General features: G+C 53.9%; 1 protein-coding gene and 1 long non-coding RNA gene across 9 annotated transcripts; one reads left to right on the top strand and one right to left on the bottom strand.

Moving 5' to 3' along the window:
* Nucleotides 1-319: 319 nt before the first annotated feature.
* Nucleotides 320-21,790, bottom strand: TFAP2A (transcription factor AP-2 alpha). 8 transcript variants are annotated; one of them, XM_051855127.3, is made up of 8 exons: nucleotides 21,549-21,695; nucleotides 12,624-12,681; nucleotides 12,247-12,484; nucleotides 9,046-9,097; nucleotides 6,939-7,170; nucleotides 5,069-5,187; nucleotides 3,084-3,225; nucleotides 320-1,411 (listed from the first exon to the last, which is right to left on the bottom strand). In XM_051855127.3, the coding sequence occupies exons 1-8, from the start codon at nucleotides 21,619-21,621 to the stop codon at nucleotides 1,123-1,125; spliced, it is 1,203 nt and encodes a 400-aa protein (XP_051711087.1). In that variant the 5' UTR covers nucleotides 21,622-21,695; the 3' UTR covers nucleotides 320-1,122. The 8 variants fall into 8 exon arrangements, with proteins under 8 accessions (XP_051711087.1, XP_017200385.3, XP_002714211.1 ...); XM_017344896.4 differs by lacking the exon at nucleotides 21,549-21,695 and adding an exon at nucleotides 14,945-16,127 and having other exon boundaries at nucleotides 12,628-12,681; XM_089333385.1 differs by lacking the exon at nucleotides 21,549-21,695 and adding an exon at nucleotides 14,945-16,141 and having other exon boundaries at nucleotides 1,171-1,407; nucleotides 12,628-12,681.
* Nucleotides 17,158-18,452, top strand: LOC108177397 (uncharacterized). Its single transcript, XR_001794186.4, has 3 exons — nucleotides 17,158-17,300; nucleotides 17,497-17,590; nucleotides 18,197-18,452. It is a non-coding gene; the product is annotated as an uncharacterized LOC108177397 (long non-coding RNA).
* Nucleotides 21,791-23,268: the final 1,478 nt, after the last annotated feature.

The raw sequence follows: 23,268 nt of genomic DNA, 5'->3' as shown, positions 1-23,268 counted from the left end.
TAGAACTGCTTCCAATATGGCCAGCGAAATACAGACTACCAGGTGCTCCCAAATGTTTGAAGTTCTCTGAACAAAAAGAGAGAGAGAGAAACAGAGAGAGAGAGAGAGAGAGAATCCCTAACCCTTGGTTTAAAGACAATATCCATTTATTGCTCAAATGATGGTTTCAAGGGAGGACAGTGGAATAAAATAAACTTTTGTTTTTCCTCCCCATGATACACAGAAGGGTTATCAAACCACTCAAGTTTAAAAATCATCCTGGGGTCCAGCATCACTTTTTACTTTCATTTCAATGAAAAGCTAAACGTAACACTAATTATAAATAAATTTTATTTTACTTTTTAAAATCTGTTCAGCTGTTTCATTGTCACCTTTAACATGCTACGACAGGGCTAAATTCATGAATCCCAGAGGGGGGAGAAAAAAAAAAAAAAGTTCCCCAAACCTTGGATTTCTAAGTAAGTACCATGAACCACAATGAAGAACTAATAGGAAAGATTCAGAACCCACTAAACAAGAGGTAAACGAGATCACCAGATAAATAAAAAAAGGCTTAAAACAGACTCACCATATTTACAATTCCCATTAAATTACACATAAATAAATATATACAGAGTCGTGAACACTGATTCCCTTATAGAACTGAATCGTGTTGCCAGAGTTCAAGTTGGTCGCTTTACCTTGAGGAGGGAAAACTTCTACAACTGAAGACATGACATGGAACTTCGTGTATTTGTGTTCAAGTTTATTCACAATACTGATAAAAATGTCATTATCCTTTTTGCCTTTTATTATTATTATTCTTTTAGTATGGCTACAATCTGGAGTGTGTAAGGGAAGGTGGTGATTCAGTCCCATGAAGCTCATATAATTTTTTTTTAATTTTTATGTTATTTTTTCTAGAAAAAAAGTTTTTATTTATTTATTTTTGTTGCTGTTGTTGATTAAAAAAAAAAAAAAGACTGTTCACAAACTCGACAGAACTTTTCTCGGCGGGCTTCACGGCCTGTTCATGTTCTCTCGGGCGCCACAAGAGGGCAGGGGCTGTCGGCGCTGACGGGGAGGTCGAGGCAGGGGCCGCGGCGGCGCCCCCGACGGCGGGGAGAGCAGTCCGGCACCTGCTCACTTCCTGTGCTTCTCCTCTTTGTCGCTGCTTTTGGCGCTGTTGTCCGTGTGGCTGTTGGGGTTGTTACTGAGGTACATTTTGTCCATGGCCTTGAGGGCCTCGGTGAGATAGTTCTGCAGGGCCGTGACCGCGGCGCACACGGCCGGGCTGCCGAAGCCGTGGGAGATGAGGTTGAAGTGAGTCAGGCAGCTCTGGATGCCCGGCTCCAGGATGGGGTTGGGCCGCGAGTTCCCCAGGGGAGACCGGTCCTGGGCCAGCAGGTCGGTGAACTCTTTGCAAATCTGTCTGCAGCACAGGAGAGCAGAGAGACAGAGAGAGGGAGGAGGTGAGGTTCTGCTTGGGGCGCCGGCAGCCAGGAGCAAACCTCTCCTCCCCCTGCAGTGCCCTCTGCCTGCCTGAGATGGACTGCGGGTCCAAGAGGGCATGGAGGCCAGGCCCCTCTCAGCGCCCACTCAGCCGTCTCGTCTTCCCCCAAGGCATGCTGTTCCTCTCTCTCTCTCTCTCTCTCTCTCACACACACACACACACACAGGCACCCCTTTCTCACTCGTGCCAAACTTCCACCCCCACCTTTCCTCACTGACACCAAGCCATCCCAGACTCAGGAAGACATCTCACAACTGGGAGAGACGCACAGAGAGCCAGAGCTACAGTCAGAAACACAGCATCTCCCCAGTTCCGTGCACGCTTCCCGCCCCGCCCCGTGAGGCTTCCTGTGCAAAATATCCTGGGCTCACTCTGCACCCCTTCCTCCAGGGAGCCCTCAGTCAAGTCCCCTCACATTCAGCTCCAACTCAAACCAGGCTGAATTCAGACAGAAAAGGGCAAAACTCTGGGATTATTCAAAAAGGCAAAAATCTTTACTTGGGGGGTGATTTTGCCTTTCAGAAATAATGGGCTTGAGGAACCCTGTTACTCAGCAGTAATTCTAGGTGGTTCGGGGAAGAAACAGGTGCTTCAATTTCCCACCCCTCCTCTCCCCACCCCCACGGGCCTAAAAATTAAAAGAGAAAAAAATTATCTATTTAGAAGGCTCAGAAGCCCAAGGGAAGAGGAAAAGTTAGAATTCCTGAACAGATTTGGAAAAGTTAGAAAGGAGGCCTCCACACCCCCGGAAGCGCGGCCCTGAGTTAGGCTGTCTGGAGGCAGCAGCAGCTTGGCCTGGGGGAGGTGTTGGGGGGGGACTGCTTTCCTCCTCCAAGGCCAGATGATGTCCCAGGGCCAGAAACCCTGCCCCGCCCAAGGCCTCTGCTTCTGCCCTCTGCGACATGGACTTTTGATAATTAAGGGCTTCCAAACAAGCCTTTTAATTTCCAGAAAACATATCAAAACAGTCATTTTCTTTTCACACACCACCTGGAGAAGCCCATTCAGCCCCGGCACCGGTGGGAATATAACTTGGGCCATTCGGAAACCTCCGACGTGTTGCCTGTAGGCTCAAACTTGTGGGGTAGAGGCGTGTGTGTGTGTGTGTGTGTGCGTGTGTGTGTGGCATTTTTGAACAGGGAGCGAAAAGGAAGGTGAGAAATGGAATAAGGGAGTAGGGTTGAAACTAGGACGGCTCCCGCCTCGCCCATTTTGCAGGCCGATGCTTAATCTTTGTCCTTGGAGAACATGTTGACAGGAGACAACAGCTGATGGAGGTGAACCTGTCACCCATGTGAGGATTTCATTCTGGTCTTTGTGAAACAGCACAGCCACAAACCTGCACTCAGCTTCCCATCAAACCCCAACCCTACCCCGCTTCTGGGCAGGCAACAGAGCAATAGTGGAACAGAAGACAGAGGAAAGATGGGAGGGCACAAACACTGCCACTCCAGGCTCCCCTACAACAGGGATCCTGGTCTTAAAACTGCTGCAGCTTCAATACTGACCACACAAAGCTGATTAGCATAAAAGGAGGAAAGGGAGAGCGAAGCTGACATGGAGACACAGACCGCCGAGGGAAATGCCTTACTTTGTAGCCAGGAGCATGTTTTTTCTTGTCACTTGCTCATTGGGATCGGAATGTTGTCGGTTGAGAAATTCAGCTACTGCTTTGGCAGGAAATTCAGTTTCGCACACATACCCAAAGTCCCTGGCTAGGTGGACGGCTTCTCCTGGTAGGAGGGGAGAGACGGGAGGTGAGGGCCAGAGGAGGAAGAGTCAGGATCAAAACTCCCTCCCCGCTCCCTGATTTCCTTAACCCAGAGGCCGAAGCAAACACAAACAACTTCTCTCATTTCAGGGATTCTGTGCCCTCCTCTGAAGGCCTGGTGGATGCTTTTATCAGGAGAAAACAGCCTCTGGTCCCTACAAGGCCAAGATTTGAAAATGTAAATCCCATTCACCAGCTGAATGGCACTTTCCCCACTTCTCTTCTAAAACATTTCTTGTAGTCCAACCTCACACCTATCAACACGTTCATAAATGATATTCATAATTACTCCTTGAGCTTTTCTGCAAGGGAACCACTGAGGGTTTACATTTTAACTTGATCACGTATAATTATCTGTTCATCCAACCCGATTAACCAAAAGGATTTGAGGGTCACTCCACTGAGTCTGTCTGTGTTGTTGATTTTCGAATCTTTGGTTTTAATTTCCTGAACCAGTTGGTTTTTACTGCAGGGCTTCCTGCCATTAGCTCCAGCTCCGGAAGAACGCATGCGCCAATTAGAGCATCAAAGCTCTCTCCGCAGAGCTTGTTTCCATAAAATGGAGCGGATCACAAACAATAACAGTTCTCCAGAAACCGCCTCCCTGCCACAGCATCAGCCCCCAAGCCCTGCCAGGTCTCACGCTACACCCGAGGCCACCACTACCATTTTCTTGGTATACAACTCTCCGGGGGTACGAACAGTGGCTCCTCTACGGACTGTTATTATTTTTAATATAATGCTACTGTAGTTGACTTTCTGGCACTGAACAATTGCTGATGTTTCAAGCAGTCAGATTATTATCATATTTTCCACGACTACCAAACATCATTTTGAAGAAATTTACAAAGAACCTGTACTCAGCTGCAATGTATCTTCTCAAATCCCAAGTGTAAATAAGAGAAAAAGTACTTCTTTAAATATAACTGCTACTTTTAAATCTGCTTGAAATGTAAGTGCCCTTTGTTTCTTCTTTATTAGCAGGAGACATTTACAATAGGACACAAAGACAAAAAATGTGAGAGCTATTCTCCTTCCAACACAGCCAAACATCCGCCAGTGAAATATCTGAAAATATAACAGGCAGCAGGAATGTGAGTGGATTTTGGAGACAATTCATACTGTAGAGCAAGAAGCGAGGACAGGGTGGGCTTTTTGTTTTGGGGAGCTGGGAAGGGGGTGTGTGTGTGTGTGTGTGTGTCTTAAAAACTGCCATGAGGAACTTTGGGCAATGCTTACACTCTTTCATTCTTTTTTTTTCCTTATCCAAACAATCCGAGTCTGAAATTATTCACTTTTCTTCCTCTCCCCAAGAGAAGCACAGTTAAACAAGAGATAAGGGAGAATATGTTTGGAAAACAAAAACCTAAAAGGCATATAACCCTGAGCTTTCAGGACGGTCTTAAATCAGGATGCAGGTCAAAGATTCCCAAATTAATTCAGGAAGTAATGGTCACGCATTTCTCAAACGCAGATGTCAGAATAACTTAAGTGATTTACTGCTGAGCTCTTGAAAGGAGACAGGAACTTGGAAAATGTGCAATTCTTAAATTTGCACATTGTTTAGGTCAGAATCAGGCGAGGGAGGTGTAATTTTGAGGGAGAAGGCAAGCAGGAAGGAGAACAGCAGTATTTGCAAATAGTGGTTTGGCATGCTAGAATTCCCTTCACTTCCGGCTATGTGCTCTGGAAAAATGAAGCTGCCCAGTTCACACAAAATACAACCAAACATCTGGCCACTAAAAGTCATCCATTTCCCCAAAAAGCAGTTCCCTTCCAGTTAGCGAGTGGATTCGCCTGCTTACCCTCCACTAGTGATGTGAGCAGGGTCACGTTGGCTGCTTTACGTCTCCCTGCCGGCAGATTTAATCCTATTTTGTCCAGTTTTTCTCTTAAAGATCTTCCTCCATTTTTAGACTTCGCCCTGTTACACAAATACATGCAAAGAAGGGATTCAGAAGACATCGAGTTGCTCCGCATCGCTCTGCAGTTCTCTTGAAAGCGTCCTAGAATGCACCGTGGGAAACAGAAGCTTAGCCCCAAAACATTTAAGGGATGGGGACCAAGGAAGGAAGGCTGCACAGAAAGATCAGGAGAAAGCAACGCCAATGCTTCTTACACTGGAAAGCATCCCCTGTGTTCACTTATTACTGCAACTACTGTGGCAGGTTGGGAAGTTCTGATTTCCCAACTCTGTAAAGAAGAGCCACAAACAACCCACCGCGGCCGATCTCCAGGGCTTGAGGTATTCTGAGTTTAGCTGATTACTGTGTAGTCTTCCTGTTGTTACAATCACACAAATCCCAATGGAGTCTTTAACTGGTTTTTGTGAGATCTGCTGTTAGGTTGTTCAGAGTAACCAAAGTTATCATCACTCTCACGTTTCTTGCTCTGGCTCCAGCCCCAGTGGGAAATGCACTTCACCAACTGTTTACAGGCCATGTCACCAGCCTCACTGGTGATATCAGTCTTCAAAAACTTGCCGATTTCAGACAATGGAGACAGTTCTAAATAGATGTCTAAATAGACTCCCATCATCAGAAAGTGGTTAAGATAAATTGTTTAAATAAAACAGCAAATTAATTAATTTCAGATTTTATTCCCTACTCAAGTGCTCTTTAATTGTGTGGATTAGATTATACTCCCCCAGGTAAACAGTCTCCAGTATAGGGGGTGGGGGGAAGGGAGGGGACAGCAGAGGGCAGAGCGAAGATCCGAGTCAGTGAAACCTTAACAAACGCAAAGCAAAATGACTGGGAAGGCGGGATGCTAAAACCTTCCAGGCTTCGGATGGGACATTCCCACCATCGTGGAACTGTGGGGCCCTACATCCTAGATCAAAACCATGAAGTTCTTGGACGGACCCCAGGACAAAGAGGAGACGTGTGCTATACCACGACCCACAAGTCGCCATTTGGGTGCAGCCCTGGGAGTGCAAGCCCACAGCGGGGAGAACCCTGCCCTGAGGGTAGGCGCTTGGCCTCCACGACCCCAGGGAAGAAAATCTTAGGCCAGGAGAGGGAGGACTCCCGCCCTGCAGGGGTGAGGAGAGGCTCCGGCCCTGGCCTGGACCCAGGCAAGCAAGGTGGGAAAACGTGCCTCGCGCGCTTCCTGGCACACTGCAGGGGCCCGGGGCAGTGCGACCACCAGATGCCAGCGCCTCTGGCCCGAGGCTGGGGTGCAAGGGGCTGTCTTTGTCGGGAACCACTACTCTCCTCCTCTACTCAAAGCCATTCTATTAAAACCCTGCTCGGGGGACAGCTGTTAGAGGCTCTACAAGGGGTCAGGCAAAGCGAGGAGCCCGAGAGGAAGTTTCGCTGGGCATGCAAGGTCTGTGCAGAGCGCAAAAAGGCGGCTGCACGGCGCCCCGCGGCTGCGGCGGCCGGGACTGAGCCCGCGGCGAGCGAGCTGCGCGTGCGCGCGGAGGCGGGGCACCGGCGAGTCCGGCGAGCGCGCGGCGGCGTTCGGGGCGCGCGCGCGCGGAAAGGCGGCGGAGAGCGCAGGCGCGCGCCGCCTCGCCCCGCCCCTAGGTCCCACCCCCTCGCTCCGGCGCCCTTCTCCCCGCCCCTTTCCTCCCCTAGAAGGGAGGGTCGCCGCGCGCGAGCCCTGTCGGCGTCGCCGCCGCGCCGGCGCAGGCGCAGTGCGTCCCCCGGCCGCGGGCGCGGCGGGCCTCACCTCCGGAGCACTCCGCCCAGCAGCGATGCGTTGAGACACTCGGGCGGTGAGAGGCGCCGCTGCACTTCCGCCACTGTGACCTTGTACTTCGAGGTGGAGCTGAGGAGCGAGAGGCGACCCGGAACTGAACAGAAGACTTCGTTGGGGTTCACCACCCCGCCGAAGAGGTTGTCCTTGTTGATAGGGATGGCGGAGACGGCGTTGCTGTTGGATTTGGACAGGGACACGGGGCCTGCGGAGACAGAGGGGCTGCGTGTGGGCGTCGAGGATACCCCCAAATCCTGCTGGGCCGGCGCCGCACCCCGCTTTTTTCAGCGCTGAGACTCGAACCCTTTCCCCCACCTCTCCCAGCATCGCTCGACCCTGCGCGTGGGGTCTCGCCCCTGCCCCCGGGGCCGCCCCTGGCCCCTGCCCGTGCCCCCGGGGCCGCCGCCGACCGTGCCGGGCACAGCTGGGCGGTGAAACAGTGACCCCGTGGGCTCCGGGACCCCGAGGCGAGGGGCCGGGGCGGGGGCTGGGGTTGCAGACCGAGAGCGAGTCAAGTGCCCTTTCGGGTTTTTGCGGGGTGAGGGGCTTGGAGTCGGCCTCCAAGACCGATTATCGACACGGGCCGACAGACCGCTTAAACGGCTGGAGCAGCCAGTGAAGGGGCATCTCGGTTAGGGTACCAGGCCGCTGCTCTTAAAAAGAAGTAGCTGTTGGAGATGCGTTCCAGTCCCAGTAGGAGGAAGAGGGAAGAGGACCAGGCTTGGAGTACTAGCCGCGGGCGTCCCTTAGGGGCAGTAGTTAATTGCCCCTCTCGCCTGAAACACCTTCACTGAGGAGGAGGAAATACACAGTACACCAGCTCTTCAGTGTTGGACCCACCCTCTCCCCACATTGTTAGAAAAAAATCAAGAGCAGCACAAAGTCTAACTAATGTGTTACATGTTCTCAGCACCAGTACAGTTCAGACAGATTCCCAGCCATTTCTGCACGGTATGCGTTAGTAGTTAAGCATTCCACATTGGAGACATGAAGTATGCACAGAATTGCATCATAGGGCTCCTTGTGCGTTCTTTAATGGGGATATTCTGGCTGGATGGGGAGGTGGGGGTCTGTAGGTTTTGGATAGATCACTTGTGACATTAATAGCTCTGGGGAGGCTAATAGAGACAATAGGAGTTAAACGAACTCTTGAGAGATTACTAATAAAAGAGCCAATTATCATGTCGACTTGGAAAGAGCATCTCCCAAGATTTATCCCTTGCACATCTAATTTGACGTGACAAAGACTTCACAGATGCAAAAAATGAAACTTTAAACTAGCTAACAATATACTGATTGGGGTTAGAAATGAGAACAGTTTTATATAGCATCATCCTCTGGTGGTGCTTAGAATCCTGAAATGTAATATTGCCACCATAACCAAAAAAGAAAAAAAAAAAAAAAGCTGCTACCAACAGTCAACAGCATTTAATCCAGGAAACTTTATTTCTACTCACTAAACACAATATAAATTACAAATCCATCAAATCACTTGACGCTTCCAACAATTTCTGTTCTGAGCAAATAAACTAATAATCCTGCCATCTTCAAGATGCTAATTTTAATCAAAAACTAAATTTTTATTAACCTAATTCACAAAGTTTTAAAACTTAAACAGCTAACAAGAGACTGAAGAAAATGAAAGTTTTTTCCTTTGCTGAGTGCTTTTTATTATCTTACTGAATAGTAATGCTAAATCATTTGCACTATTGTAGCATCATACACCTCTTAACACTTTTGGCCTTAACTCCACACGATGGATTATCTAAATTATTAAAACATTCCAAAATCGAAATGCCACTTCTAAACCAGTTCAGCTATTGCACATTTCATCTGTTTGTCCAGATACCATTAAACTAAATTAAACGGTCAAATCATGATTCAGAACAAAGCTAGCCTGTTGCCATTACTAAGATACTGAAAGCCGATTATTTAAGCACTGCTGTTCTATGCCTATCTATTTGCTAATTCTGAGCCTTTAGGAAATCCTATTTGAAAAAATAAATACAGCTCTGCAAGTTCTTTTAAATAGCGCTCTGCCTGTAAGGACATGCTTGGAATGCAGAAGGAAATGGCTTACCTTTCTTAATTACAGTTTGATCTGGGATGTTAATACCCGGGTCTTCTACGTGCTGCAACAAAAGGATACACATGGATGTAAGTGTATAATCAAAACAAAAGGAAATGAATATTCCCTGCAAGATGGGGGGAGGGGAAGGTGTAGAATCGAAATTCCCTCTCCCGTATAATGACATTTATATATAAACATCTCATCTTGGCTTATTGGAATTTGGGGCTTTGCAACTCAAGAGGTTTCACTGCACACCCAGGGCCAATTTCTCCTCCCCATTCCCTCCCTTCCACCCCCCCCCCCAAACAATCTGCGTTGGAAGGAGATGGGGGTTGGGAATAAACTTTTTTTGGAAATTACATCAACTTTTGGAGCACCTAGTCTTTCTCACAGTTGGCTCAACCTTTAGAAATGCACCTGGCTTTAGTTTGGTGCCTAAGCGGCTTCGGACTTTACAGATTCCGGTATTTCAGGCAGCAAAAGCCAGAGAAACACAATAGAAATGACAGGGGCGGGAGTAAGAAGAGAGTAGTATAGACCATTTAGGGCGTATGATAAAGAGTAAGCACCTATGCACACCTTCACATGCATAAAACTAGAAATGATTTTTAAAGAACATACTACTGCCTAAATTGGAAATGACAACAATATGAAAATGATCAAGAAGAAACAAAAAAGCCCTTTTGAGGTTGCTTTCCTGTTGTCCAGCAGTAGGTTTGTCGCTGGCGTGGGATTTTCTTTCCCCCTCTCTCTCTCTTTTCTTACAGATGGATGGATATACGTGCGTGTGCTCAAGTCAAAACGTGATTAGAAAGTAAAATGAAATCATGTTTTCTAATGCAGAGAGCTGACAGGCAATATAATGTCTGGCTGTGTTTACAAATTAGCACCAGGGCTGCTGAGATAGAAGATTTCGCAATCGTTACCAAACACAGGCATTGCCATTTAAAAAACTATTACTTCCTTCTCTAGTCTTTGTCCAACAATAATACTGATTCGAACATTTTCCATTCTGTCTTGGATTTATGCTCCTGTTAATTGTGCCTGATCGCAATGATTCCGGGTGGATGGTACTAAGTTGCTTTATTACAGGTTTTATTATACTCAATGCTCTCATTTGTAACTTGCCTAAAGTGCTTCTGGATTTAAGTATAATTAAATTGAGAAATGTTCAGAAATGACTACTGCTGCAGTTCTTGTGTTTTAACTATATGGGGAAATATGATCCCTTTATGCATGTACCCTAAACCCATAAAGGAAATGCAGTGTGGCATAATACTTTTATTTGTATTATTTCTAGCTCTTGTCCATACAGGGAAGACTGTTAAGTTTAAAACCCCACTGAGATATTAATGATTAAATAATTTTCACCATTGATTTGATTTTCTTAAATATTCAGCAGCCTTTCTTATTAAAGGTTAACTGTTGCAGCAATGGGAAAATTGAAAACAACCCCCTTGCTGACCCAAATTCCTTTGAAAGAATTTTCTTCTTTAGAGGTGGGGGAGGGAGAAGGAAGAACAGCAACTGGGTTTCCTTGTTTTTATTTGATCTTTTGGTTTATTTCTTCTACTGACCAATTTCACCACAAAGGGTGACTATACAGGTGCTAAGAATTCACACCAGCCACTGAAATTTTTTGCAAAGTAGAGCAATTCTAATCCACAGCAGTTCCAAAAGCTTGCAACATTATTTTGCAATCCAAATATTTGCAGAGAGCAAGTGAGGAAAAGGATTCAAAGAGATTCTTTGGGAAGGGAACTAAAATGATCATGATTTCCAGTTCTATTTTTAAAGTGCTCTTTTATAAGGTATTACTCCTCTCATTTGACTCCTAAAATGCACTGCTAAGTACCAGTTTTTAAAAGCATGTAAGAATGAAAACACACACACACACACACACACACACACACACAATGCCTGTGGCTTACTAATCCCTATGCTGAATCAGGTACCTACTTTCCAGTTTTCCATGCAAGGTCGCTAACTACAACCAACAAATTTCAGTGATTAACTGGATCAAATGAATGATGTAATAAATTTCCTATTTTCCTCTGGAACTTAAATAATGTCTTAAATCCACCAAGCAAGCAGGTAAGTTCATCTGACCATTTTCCTTACATCTAATGCAGTAATCATTAAACTGTCAACGGACATACTGCTGCAATATTTGATGCAGTAATTTGAAATAGCATTTTAGCAAAAATCACATCCAGATACATTTCCTCTCCAAAGCAGCTTTACCAGAAGCCTTTACAGCTTTAATAAAATTATTGGCTTGCTCTAATTCCATTTCAGTAAGGTTGGGAGGAAACCATAAATATATAGAATCGAAGCAGAGATGCTGGTTTAAACTTAATTTCAGAAAGTATTTTCAAATTATCAATAGCCTGGCTTGCACACACTGAACAGTAAAAGTGCTGATGCCATGCTTATGTAGGAATCATTTTAAACTGCATTTATTGATAACTGAATTACAAGTCAAATAAAATAGTGTATTACTCAATAGCCTCAAAACATTTAATTTCATGTTTCCTATGGGGTGTGGCAGGTTCTGATAGGCGTTGGGAACCCAGCTAATGATTTACGAGGTCACCACTTAGCACCCCTAGGAGGAGGAGAAGGTTGCAATTTAATGTCCCCCTCAGCTTGGATCTGCTACTGTTCTGTAGTCAGGACAGGGTGTGGGTATAACTTTAGGGCTGCACTTGTGCTTGGAAAATCCGGATAGAATGCTCTTAGAACGTTTCCACGGTTTCCTTCACCAAGTGAAGCTCTTTGGGTTAAATAAAACATCTTGCCCAGGACAGGGGGAAACCCCCAGGCCCGACCCAGCGGTGAGAATTAAGCCCTGTCCCCATCGAACACAGTTTACTTCCCATGGTGACATTCGCCTGATTTATCCCTGTGCTGGTGGAAAAGGCAGTGTGGGCATTGTTCGAGGGAGCTCCAGGAACCATTGTTCTGCGGGCAGAAATCTCAACTACTTATGATTATTAATCATTATTGTTTCATTCGACCCCCTACGTGTAGGTCCTCAAAGCGCACCCCCCCCACACACACACGCATACCCCCAAGATCCTCCAAAATAAAATAAAGTGTTTTATTATAAGGGAAACATCACCGAACCCACCAGCCCGCGGGGTCCCGGGGTCTCCTCCGGGCACTGGCCAGCTCAGGCGCCGCGTGTCCTGGCGCGGGGCCTCTTACCGGGACGTCCTCGATGGCGTGAGGTAAGGAGTGGATCGGGAGGTCTCCGAGTCCTGAGCCGAGCCCGTGTGGGCCGTGCAGGAGGTCCTCGTGCCGCCGGTAGTCCCTGCGAGGATCCAGGCCCGACAGCTGGTGCGGCAGCCCCCGGTGCGTGTGCAGAAGCCCAGACTCCTGGCTCTGCCTCTGGCCGGGCCAGCCCGGGTGCTGCGGCTGCGGCTGGGCGTGCAGGGGGTTCAGGCTGTAGGGGTCGTTGACGTGGGAGTAAGGATCTTGGGACTGGGGGTAGATAGGCTGGTAGGGCGGGGGGAAGTAGGGGGGCTGGAAGTCGGCATTGGGGGTGTGGGACAGCGGCGGGGCGCTGGTGTAGGGAGATTGACCTACAGTGCCCAGCTGGGGCAACCGTGCCGTCCCGTTGCTGGTGCCGTCGTGACGGTCCTGGAAGAGAGCGGAGAACCAGAGGTGAGGTGTCGAGGCTGGGCTGGGCACCCCGCGTCCACTCGGCAGAGCCTGCCCGTTCCGGCTGCCCGGTCCGCAGAACGCCCGCGAAGGGAAGCAGGCCCGTGCCCCACCGCACACGGCCGAGGACTGCATCAATGCGGAGCGCCCCCCCACACCAGAGGCTCTCCGGGGCGTTTCTTTCCAAGGGTGTGTGTGTGTGTGTGCACAGGGGGGACAGACAGAAAAGGGGGCCTCCCGGGGTGCACCCCGTTCAATCGCAGAGCGAAACCTCCCTCGAGCAAAATCTTCAACATCCCTTCCCGCCAGGACGCGGCAGAAGCGGCTCGGAGTTTGAACCTGTCTGGCGTGGTTTACTCTCCTCCATGTATTTGGAGGAGGGGGAATTAAAAAAAAAAATCGTCAACCTTCAAAGACCATTACCATTTCACGACGGCTTAAACAGAAACATATTTCGCAGGGGGCTGTAACGAAAGCACGCGTTGGGATTACCAGCTTAGGGCGCGCTTTCTCGGCAAGATCGGGGGTCTTTCTGGCTTTTCCTCCTCCAAGGGGTCGATTTAGATGGGATACGGAGGGGGAACGGGGGGTGGGTGCTTCGAGTCAGAGGTTTCAAACAGAAAGATGCGGGCCGCGCTGGATTTCCAACAAGCAGGAGCACCCCGGGGCGGAGGCCCCCTCCCCACCCCCGCCCCTTCCACCCCAGCCCCGAAGGGCGAAAGAAACGCCTGATTTTAGGTTTCTCCACTGCAATTCGCTCGCAAAAACGGGCAGAGAGAGTTGATTGCGGGGCTCTGAGAACCCGCAAAGGTGCAGCCTCAGGCCCCGAGGGTAAGGGGGGCGCACCGGGCTGCAGCTGGTTTTCCCCCCCCCACATCCTGCAGACGGATTAAGCATCCAATGCTGAGAACACCTCGGGACGCGAGGACAGCAAGGCGAGCACGCCGCGAAGCACGCCTGGGCAGGCGGCGGCGGCGGCGGCGGCGGGGTAGGTCTGTGCGCGCGGAGAGGGCGAGCCGGGGCGCGGGTGGGCAGCAGTGCGCTGGGTTTCAGGGTGGAAAAGAGCTAGAGAAAGAAGGGAAGCAAGGGAAGGAAACGCGAACGGAAGGGGGTGTCCCATAGGCACCCCGGGCGTGCAGCCCGACCGGAATCGCCGAGGAAACGGAGACGGGGGTGGGGGACGAGTGGGACTCACCATAGCTGAAAAACTGTGAACTAACATCTGCGAAGAGTCTGGGGTAACGAGTCAGGGTGGAAAGAAAAAAAAAAAAAAAAAAGGCAAGCCCGGAGCGCCCGGCTGCCCCGCCGCCCGAGCGCGCCCCACACAAAAGGGGGCCGAGAGCCGCGCGCCACCCCGGACTCGAGTCACGGCGCCGACGCTCCCCGGAGCGCGGGAGCCTCGCTCGGATCCATCCGAACTGGAACCACCGATCCGCGCGGCGCCTTCAGCTGGTCGAACGCACGGTCTCTATCTCGCCGTGATCGGTTAGGATGCAAAGTTCTCTTTTTTAAAATAAAATAAAAATTAAAAAAAAAACCCAAAAGGGAAAAAGTGTGGGTGAGTGTGTGTGCGTGCGTGCGTGTTCCTTAATCCGTGTCTCCCCCTCTTTTCTTGGCGGCGGCTTCGCTTGAGCTTCTAATAACCGCGCCGGGCAGCGTTCCTTGAGTCTCCTAATAGCAGATATTCATGACTATTAATATTACACGAATACTTAATAAGGGAAGAATGCCTGGAAATCGAGCGTGAAGCGGAGAGGCAACTCGCGCCGGAGCCGGCTCTCAATGCAGTCCATTGACGGGAGCCTCAGTGTAGCAAATCGGAGGTGGGGAGAGGGAGCGCCGGAGACAAAAAGCGGGCGAGAGAGGGAGCGGGAGAGCGCGCGGGGGGCCGCGGCGCGGCGTCTGGCGAATCACAGGGAAGGGGCAACATTTTAAAAGGTTGCGGGGCATGCAAAAGTGAAAGAGAAAGAGGGAGAGCGCGCCGAGAGCGAGAATGGGTCTGCGTGCGTGTGTGAGAAAGAAAGTGTGGGCGAGGGAGAGGAGCGCGGAGTGGGGCGAGGGGAGGGCGCGAGGGAGGAAGAGCCTGCGAGGAGGAGGAAGGGAGGGAGAGGGGGAGGGCGGGAGGCAGAGAGGGAGGAGGAGGGGGCCGAGCCGAGCCGAGCGCACGGGGGGGGGGGGGGCGGGCGAGGGGGAGGGGGAGGAAGCGAGCGAGGACAATCGGACCTAAAAGGCAGGGGCAGACCTCGGGGTGCAGCGCGGCGCGGGCTGGAGCGGCCATCGGGCTCTCGGCGCGCCGGGTGCTGCCCGACCCTCTCCGCCCGCGGACTCCTCTGCTCCGCAGCCGGGCCTGGGACTCGGAAGTCGGCTGCCCGCTGCCGCGCTGCTCCTCCATAGCCCGGCGCTCCGCCCGGGACCGGCCCGCGTGTCAGCTCCACTGGCCCCTCTCTTGGGTCCCTCCTCTTGAGCTTCCCTCGGACACGGTGGCCGTGCGCTCCGGCGGCCTCCGAGACCGCTCCAGGGCCGGGGGTCCGGGGCGCGCACGGACGCGAGGCGGCCCAGCCCGGGCGCCGCTGGCATGGGCTCCCGGCTCCCGGCACAAACCCGTCCGACTGGCTGGGCCACTCCCGCCCGCCGCCCCCCACCCCCACCCCCGGATGACAAGGCTAGCTCTGCCGGCGCGCCGCCGCTGCCAGTCTGCCCGCCGGGCTGTCGGAACAAGCGGCACCTCGCCTCCTGCGTGTCCCTGCAGAGCCGGGCAGAACCCGGCCGCCTCCAGCCGGCTGCGAAACCCCGCTCCAGCGCCCGCCCGCTGCAGCCAAAGTTGTGGGAACAGCCCGGACTGCAGCCGCTCCCTCTCGTCTCTCTCTCTCCCTTTCTTTTGGTCTCACTCTCACGTTCACACGCGCCGGCACAGGGTCCTGCCAGGGGAGCGCCTGTCCCTTCGGTGCCTGGAACCGAGCTGAGGTTCGCCCCGCGCCCGCTCAGGGCGCCGGCACCTGGAGCTGCTTTCAGCCTCCGCGACAGGGCCCAGACCCGGACTAAGTGACCGGTCCTAGGAGACCGAGGGACTCCGCTCCGTTCCAACCTGCCCGCAAAGCCTCCCATCCCCACCCCAGTCCCGAAAACAAAGCGACCGGTCTGCGTGGGGTCCCTGCGCCCCTCCCCGCGCGCGCAGAGAAACGCATGTCCCCGTGGGATGACACCCGGCGCCCCATCCACCAGGGGGAGGAGAGGCAAGAGGAGGAGCAGGGTATGGAAGCAGAAAGGTTTAAAACAGTCTTCAGGAAGAAAAGAAGGAGGGAGCGGGTGACACATCGCTCGCGCAAACCCAGTTTCTGATTTCGAGGGAAGACAAGACCCCTGCCGCTGCGCCCGCCCTCACACCCCTTTGCCCAGCTCCCAGTGACAAAAAGCGAATGAAAGGCAAATAGCAAAAGTCGCCACTGCCACCCATTTGCTTAGATTACTCTGGGCCTCTCCCCATCCTCGGACTCATTTCAGTGGGGGTTGCGAGGGGAGCTTGAGGCCGGCTCCCAGCGCCTCTGTGGGTGTGTGGGTATGGGTCGGCCGCTCGTGGGCCTTCCCGGCTGCCCCAAGAAGTCCAGCTCTGGGGATCCTGGGTTTTCAACTGGGCTCCAAAGCGACGCGCTCTCTCGGCCCGTAGGGCTCCCGGCACCAGAGGTGGTCGTGGCCCGCAGCTGCACCGAGATTCCCACGGTCGTGCAGCCGCGCGGCGGGTGGGTGCAGGGGCCGGTGCTGGGGTGGGCGGGGGGAGCCCCGCGGCCAGGCGGGCTGCACGCAGCGCCTTCTCCCCCATCCTACCCCGCCCCCGGGGTGTGCGCACCCCGTAGCTCGGAGGGAGACGCTCCTTAGAACTTCTTGGAACACAGAGCCCCGCAGCCGGGATGGGTGCTCCCAAGTTGAACCCGCTTACAGGGAGGTGCGACCCAGCTCAGAGCGAAACGTGCGGGGGGCTGTCTCCAAACCCAAGAAGAGAACCTCTTTAGGAAGGGGGAGGGGTGGAAGCAAGGACAGAGAAGAAATTTTTAAAAAAAAAGAAATCTTAAAGATCAAAGAGCAACCTGGAGGGAAACGGGGTTTTTCTCTGCTTTCTCTTCTCTTGGGCCCTTGGAAGAGACAGGAGCGTGCCTAAGTGCCTGCAATTGTTTCCAAAAACAAGAAACAAAACCATGCTCTTTTCTTCGCCCACTCTGTGGCACAGCCAAAGCTGATCAAAAAAAAAAAAAAAAAAGAGAGAGAGAGAGAGAGAGAGAGAGAGAGAGAAAGTGGGACACGGGCTTCGAAGGAGGGAAACGAAAGATGCTTCCTCTCCGTCTGCTCCGCCGCGTTCTTCGCGCGAATCCGAGGGGCGGGCGCTGCGCTGGGGAAAGTTTGTCCCACCCGCATTTCGCAGCTGGCTGCCCCGGGAACAGGGTCGAGCTCTGAGCCTGCGGTCGCAGGAATGACTGAGCCGGCGCCGCGCTTACCTCGCAGTCTTCGTACTTGATATTATCCGTCAGTTTCCAAAGCATTTTCATGGATCGGCGTGAATGGATCTGCCCCTCTCCGCCCGGCAGCCAAGTGGAGCTACTCTCTGGGTAAGCGCAAAGTGCCGGCTGCGGGCGGTGAGCGAAGGAGGAGGAGGAGGAGGAGGAGGGCAAGGAGGAGGAGGAGGAGGGTAAGGAGGAGGAGGAGGGCGAGGAGGAAAAGGGCGAGGAGGAGGAGAGACGGGAAAGAGCTCCCGTGTGCGCTCGGAGATCTCCCTCTAATGGTAGAAACTTTTCCCTTTTCCAGCGCTTTACCAACAGCCTAATCGCCTCATTAGCATATCAACAATAGTCCAATTGCTCGCCAGTACCACAGTCCGCCGCCGGCTGCTCCGATCCAGGTATAAAGGCCTCTCCCGGCCGGGAACTCGCTCCCAGGGCGCACACCTGCCTGCCAGCCGACACCTTCCACCAAGCCTCACCTCTGTCCCCTTGCGCCAGCGCCCCCCAACCCCGTTCCTACCCAATTTCGTCCCACTCCCTTCGTCCTGTCTTCGCTTCCTAGTGGACTGAGATGTCCTCTGCAAAACCCAGCAGAGAGTACTCTAGGTCCCAGCAGCGGCGCCCCCCCCTCCCCCGCCACCACGCTCCGAGCTGCCCTTTCGGCCCCGTCCAATTTCATTAGAAATCATTATCCCTTTCGCAATTAAACATAACCACCAAGACTGGAGAAGGCACTCCAGGATTTTTTTTTCCCCGACGAGAGATCGCCTCCGCTCCGGCAGTTACCTCCGCGGGGCCGCAGCCTCGGGAGTTTTATTGGCTTAGCGCTGCCCGTCCCGGGTCCCCTCCCACCCCCCCAGGTTGGAGATTCTGCCAGACAACTCTAGTCGCTCGGCTGGGGTTCGCGATCCCTTAATTGCCGCGTATAAAATAAAAGTTGTATCCTGAAGAGGTTACTTGAGAGCTCCAAGGGTTAAATGATCCCCCCCCCCCCCCGTTTGCAGGAAACTAGAAGCAACTGACAGTTCAGCTTGGTGTCTGGGCTAAGGTTTCCTGGGTACGACGTGGGCTAGAAGACCGAGCTGTGGAGAGGCACAGTGCTTCTGGAGTGGAGCCCAATTACAGGCTCGCGTGCGCCTGCAAGTCTACATACCGCGTCATGCACGCATCAAAATAAATCATTGGGAACCATCTCTTCTCTGTGTTAATCTGCCCCAGTTTTCCCAAGATTCCCCTTTTTAATTAAAGAAGGGAGAGTTCCTTTATGATTTGATGTTACTAACGCGGCGCGCTGGCGGAGCGGTGCCCGGCTGAGGCGGAACCCGGAGGCCCCAGCCACCCCTTGTCCAAGTTGGCCAGTGTGAGCTCCCTCCCGGGCTCCACACAGGGGCCTGCTGGCTTCTCTGGCCTCCTGTTGTTTTCTCTTTCTGTTTTAGCGACTTTTTAAAGGAAGAAAAGGAAAAACCTAATGTGATACTCCAAAATGCATAGTAGTTCAGTACCCTAGCTGAACTTTTCCATTTGGCTTTCACAAAAGGTTTCCGTTTGTGTTTCTCCTGGTGAAAGGCACCGTCTCTCCTCTCCCAAAAGCAATGGCTCACTTCTTAGAGTTGCTCTCCCAAGGATCTCCTCCATCTGGGCCTGTCTCGCAAATTCTCCAGGTTCCCCCACTGCATCCCCTGTAAGGGCAGTGGAAGCTTAGCAAATTCCAATGGGCTCTCTAACAGGTGGAAGGGAGGCAAAAAGAGGAAGCCCCCACGCACACACCTCACACACCCTAGTTAAAGCTGCAGAAATTACCCTCCCCCTAGACCTCGGCAAAGTCCCCAAGCCAAGCAGAGAAAGACAGAGGTCTCCTTCCTCCCCCCCCCCCCAAAAAAAAAGAAAACTAGGGCAAAAGCTAGCGCTGGCACAGGGATTCTGAGCCTGAGGTCCCCTTGGAGATCCTGGGCACCGGTTGGCTTCTCCTTCCTTCCCACCCCAGAACACAGAGCACAGCCTCTTGGCTACCTCTGGCTGGAGAGTCCTGGCATCGTACCCTGCCCCCCAAAAATGCTCAACTTCCAGGACTAGGCCCCGCAGGCCTGCCCCGGGGCCTGCTACCTAGCGCAGTGGCTTAAAGTCAGGAGCAGAACGGTAGGGAACGCCGCCACCTTCCCCGCAGCGGCCCAGCCGCACAGGGCGACCTGTAGGCCACCTCCTAGGCCCGAGAGCTTGGATTTTTACGCCTGCAGACTCGCCACGGTGCGCTTAAGCGAACTCTGCAAGTTTCGCTTTCTTGCCTTTTGGGATGTGGGCTGGGAGCGCGTTTGCGGCCCTTCACCCCCTCCAGCTCCACCTCCAAGCTGCCCTCCCCTCACCGCCCCACGCCAGCAAGATCTCCGGCTCCGCACCCGCCGGGGCTGCTAAACTGCTGTCGTGTTCCCGCCGAGGGCGCCATTGAGGTGCGGATTGGGGCCTGCAGGCTCCGTGCCGCCGCCCGCAGTGTGGGCGCTGATGAAAGGGCCGGGTGAGCTCCCGGGTCGCCCCTGGAGCCCGCCGAGCTGCGTGTGTGTGAGCGTCCTGACCACAAGTGACTTCATTGCATGTCAATGCTGCAGACGCGCCGGGACCCCAGGACAGCAGCGCCAGGCCTGGGATGGGGCTGGGGGGGGGTGTCGGCCTGCGGTGGGGGCGTGGACAGGGCGCCGGGGTGTGAGGGGGCAGAGCCACCGAGGGAAACAAGAGACAGAAGGGCCAGGGCGATCTTGTGTTTTTCCTCCAGCGGTCGCCACGCGGGGAGACCCCGGAGCCCAGCGCGGAGCCTGGCGGATCCGGCCCCTCGGGGCCCCAAATCTGCTCACCCAAAATCCAGGCTTCCAGCCTCTTGCTTGACCCAGACTCCTGGCTGCAACCTCCGAACCCTAGTGGAATCCACTGAAGGCCCAGGCCCAGCCCCAGGCCGAACCCAAGCACCTGGGAAGACTACCCAAGGACTCCCTGGGGACTTCCCCGCCAGAGAAGTTAGGAAAGGCTGAGCCCACAGGGACCAGGAGGGAGGGGGGGTCCCCCAAAATGTGCATTTTGTATGGGGTTGCATCCTTAAATGGTAGAGTTAGTCTCACGGTGGCGAAGGAACTGCCAATATTTAGTGAGGTTTCCCTGGGGTGAGGGGGTACAAAAGAGTTCGCTCTTCATAAAAACAGGGAAAACATACAAAATGCAAACCGCCTTCCCTTCTCCAACTCCCAGGAAAGCCGCAAAGCCGGGACTTCTCTGAACTTCACTTTAATGGCCTAAGTCTGAAAGGACCCAAAGAGCTGGCCCCGGGAGGGGCAGGGCCTCCCCTTTCCTTTGGGAAACTCTGGGCCTTCCGTGAGGGCTGCCCCGCAGGCTGTGGGCGCACTGGGTCTCGCCCCAACCAGGCCTCATTTGTCTGGCGCTAAAGCGGGCCCTGTGGTTCCAATTCTGAAATCATCCGCAGGAGAGAGGCTGCTACCCCCGCCAACCCCCACTCCCACCCGACCCCCGTTTTCCTTAGGGAACATGTCTGGAAGTGGGAAGCTGAGCGAACGCCCTCGTGGCTGGGGTGGGTGCCCCAGGGCTCAAGAGAAGGAAGGTCCAGAGCCCCCTCAGCCTTGTGGTGTCCATGGCCTACCAGGGTCAACTTTGGCAGGTGTTGGTGTGGGCAAAACCAGGAGCCCTGGGCTCATCGCCCACCATTCACTCCCAAATTCGTAGCCCAAAAGGCGAAAACCCACTTGAGGAAGCAGTCAGAGTGAGTCGCTCAACTTTGGGCAAACTCGTTTAAGTATCTCCTAAAGCTCGCTGCCGCAACCCGGCCATCGGGACTCCTCTTCTCCACCCGCCCTGGGGTTCCCGATCCCGGGGACAATCCGAGAGACAAGACAGGTGCACCAGAACCCCACCCCAACGCAACAGCCCTAGGGTCCAGGGCGAGGCCGAAGGCTCAGCGCTCCGGGAACCTTCTCCAGGGCGCACGGCAATCCCAGCCCCGCGCCCTCCCCCCTCCTGAATTAGTCATCTAACCAAGTTTCTACTTGGGGTGGGGGTGGGACGGTAGGGAAACGGCTGCAGCACAAACCACAAGTGACCCCCCGGGGCCACCTGTGGAGCGTGCGCCGGACTTTCCCCGGCGCCGGGCCCTGCGGGCGGCGCGCTTTGCCCCCAGCGCCGCGGCCGCCGCCTGCTCTCGTTTTTCCAGTCTTCTCTCTCCCGGGAGCTCCGGGGCGCTGCCAGGCGTGCCTCACTCCCCTGCCCTGGGCCACGGCGCTTCCTCTCCGCCTTCCCCCTCCCGGCCCCCTCCCCCGCTCCACCCCCGCCCACCTCAGCCCCAGCCAGGGCAAACCCCCGTACCTGCCAGTCCCCCATTTTGGCAAGTATGGACATCGCGGCTCAGCGCTCCTGGCGACGGGTCCCCGCCGGGCATAGGCTGGAGGGCTCGGCTGGGCCCGCTCCCTGGAGTCGCTTAGGCAAATCCTCCTTTTTTACCTGCTCACCAACATCTCACCTGGTCATAAAGAGCTGGGTTGCTACCTGCCGACGCATGCGCGCTGGCCCAGGAATTCACTCCGCCAGCCCCAGTCCCAGCACCTCGCGGAGCTGACCTGGGAAGTGATGGATTTATAGCCGCGGCAATCTCGCCATCAGCTCCGGCTTTTCCTAACAGCCCCAACCCGCTTTCCCGGTCGATCCCTGGCCGGGGAACCGAAGCCCGCTGACTGCCGGGGTGTGCTCCCAGAGTGTGAATTTGTGTGTTTTCGCACTGGAGAAGTGGGCATGTCTACGCGCTCAGCTCCCCGGGAGCTTCTCCCCTCGGAACTTTTGGGTCGGGGGAGTTTCCCTCCCCGCCGCCCCTCCCCAGCCTGGTTGGCGTGGGGGATGGGCAAGACCCGGAGAAGCGGCCGGACCGGAGAGGCCCGGCGCGCCCGGACGCACGCGGCGGGGCCAGGCTGCCGCCCCGGGCTCCGCTCCAGCCCACGAGGTCTAGGGAGCTGCCAGCCTTAGCGGACCCGAGCCTGCCACCCCCAGGACCGCTTCAGCGTGGGATCCCAGGGCAAAGGATTACTTAGTGGACGAAGGACGTTTCGCGATTCTGTTTCATTTCTAGCTTCTAGATTTAGTCTCCTCCCACCTCGGAGAGCCACCCAAAAAAAAAAAAAATCCTCCAAATACATATACACCCGGTGGCTCTCTCCCACCCTCCTTACTCTCCGCACATCTACATGAGGCCTCCTGTCCTCTCCCTCCTAATCCCCCGCCCCTCCCCCACCCCTTTATCTTTTTCATTAAGAACTTTTTAAAGGGAGAATGGGGGCGTTGGTGGCGCTGGAACGGGCAACTGAGGTTTGGGTTGGGATTTGCTTTCCCATGACAGATAAAAATCACTCAAGTGATTTCACCGCTGCTCCTAATTAGAGAGGAGTTTTAAAAGCAGCCACAGGATTTGGGGCTCCGGAGGAGCTCACCTCCGTCAGGAACCACACCTGGCCGGGAGGGAGGCGAGGGTGAGGAGATTGGCCTCGGGCGCTCGCCCAGCGACGGTGCCAGCCCCATTCTGGCGGCCGCGAGATCAGATTGTTCTGAGCTTGGGCCTGGTGCGCCCGGGAAGGGCCCAGTGACCGCTCCCGCCCCCTCCCCACTGCCTTCAAGGGGACTTCGAGACGAACAAAGAACCGGTTTCAAATCGTCTTCTCTGACACGCCAGGCAAATACGTGCGAAAGGTCGGGTCCGCGGTTGCAGCGTGGAGGAGATGCGTCCCCGGCTCCACAACCTCCCTTTCCCAACCCTGAACCTCAGCTCCCAACCCTGCGGGCTGCGCAGACGGTTCTGCCGCGTCTCGGCGTCCCCAGGCGGGGTGCGCAGGTGGCTCTCCGCGGGGTCGCCGGGAGCTTGGGCACGTCTCTAGTGGATTTGAAACTTTCTTGGATACGCTTTAGAGCCGTGTTCAACAAGTCCTAGTTTTGTTTGTGGGTGGGTTTTTTGTTTTGTTTTGTTTTGTTTGTTTTGGGTGTATTTTAACACGATGAAATGGCATTTTAGTCTCATAAGCGTCTACACCTCCCTCGACTTTTT

Source organism: Oryctolagus cuniculus, chromosome 5 (genome assembly GCF_051225735.1).
Source record: "Oryctolagus cuniculus isolate XC-2025 breed Fujian yellow rabbit chromosome 5, ASM5122573v1, whole genome shotgun sequence".
Taxonomy (NCBI): domain Eukaryota; kingdom Metazoa; phylum Chordata; class Mammalia; order Lagomorpha; family Leporidae; genus Oryctolagus; species Oryctolagus cuniculus.
The sequence above is the reverse complement of the archived record's forward strand: the minus strand, read 5'-3'. Positions and strand labels throughout refer to the sequence as shown.

What these genes read in the sequence shown, in the direction of transcription:
- TFAP2A (XM_017344896.4), bottom strand. Translation starts at nt 16,017, where the DNA reads ATGTGTCACCCGCTCCCTCCTTCTTTTCTTCCTGAAGACTGTTTTAAA. An exon ending in ACGCCATCGAGGACGTCCCG is followed by an intron (nt 9,098 to 12,246) that starts GTAAGAGGCCCC and finishes CTTTTGTTGCAG; the next exon opens with CACGTAGAAGACCCGGGTAT. An exon ending in AACATGCTCCTGGCTACAAA is followed by an intron (nt 1,412 to 3,083) that starts GTAAGGCATTTC and finishes CCTGTGCTGCAG; the next exon opens with ACAGATTTGCAAAGAGTTCA.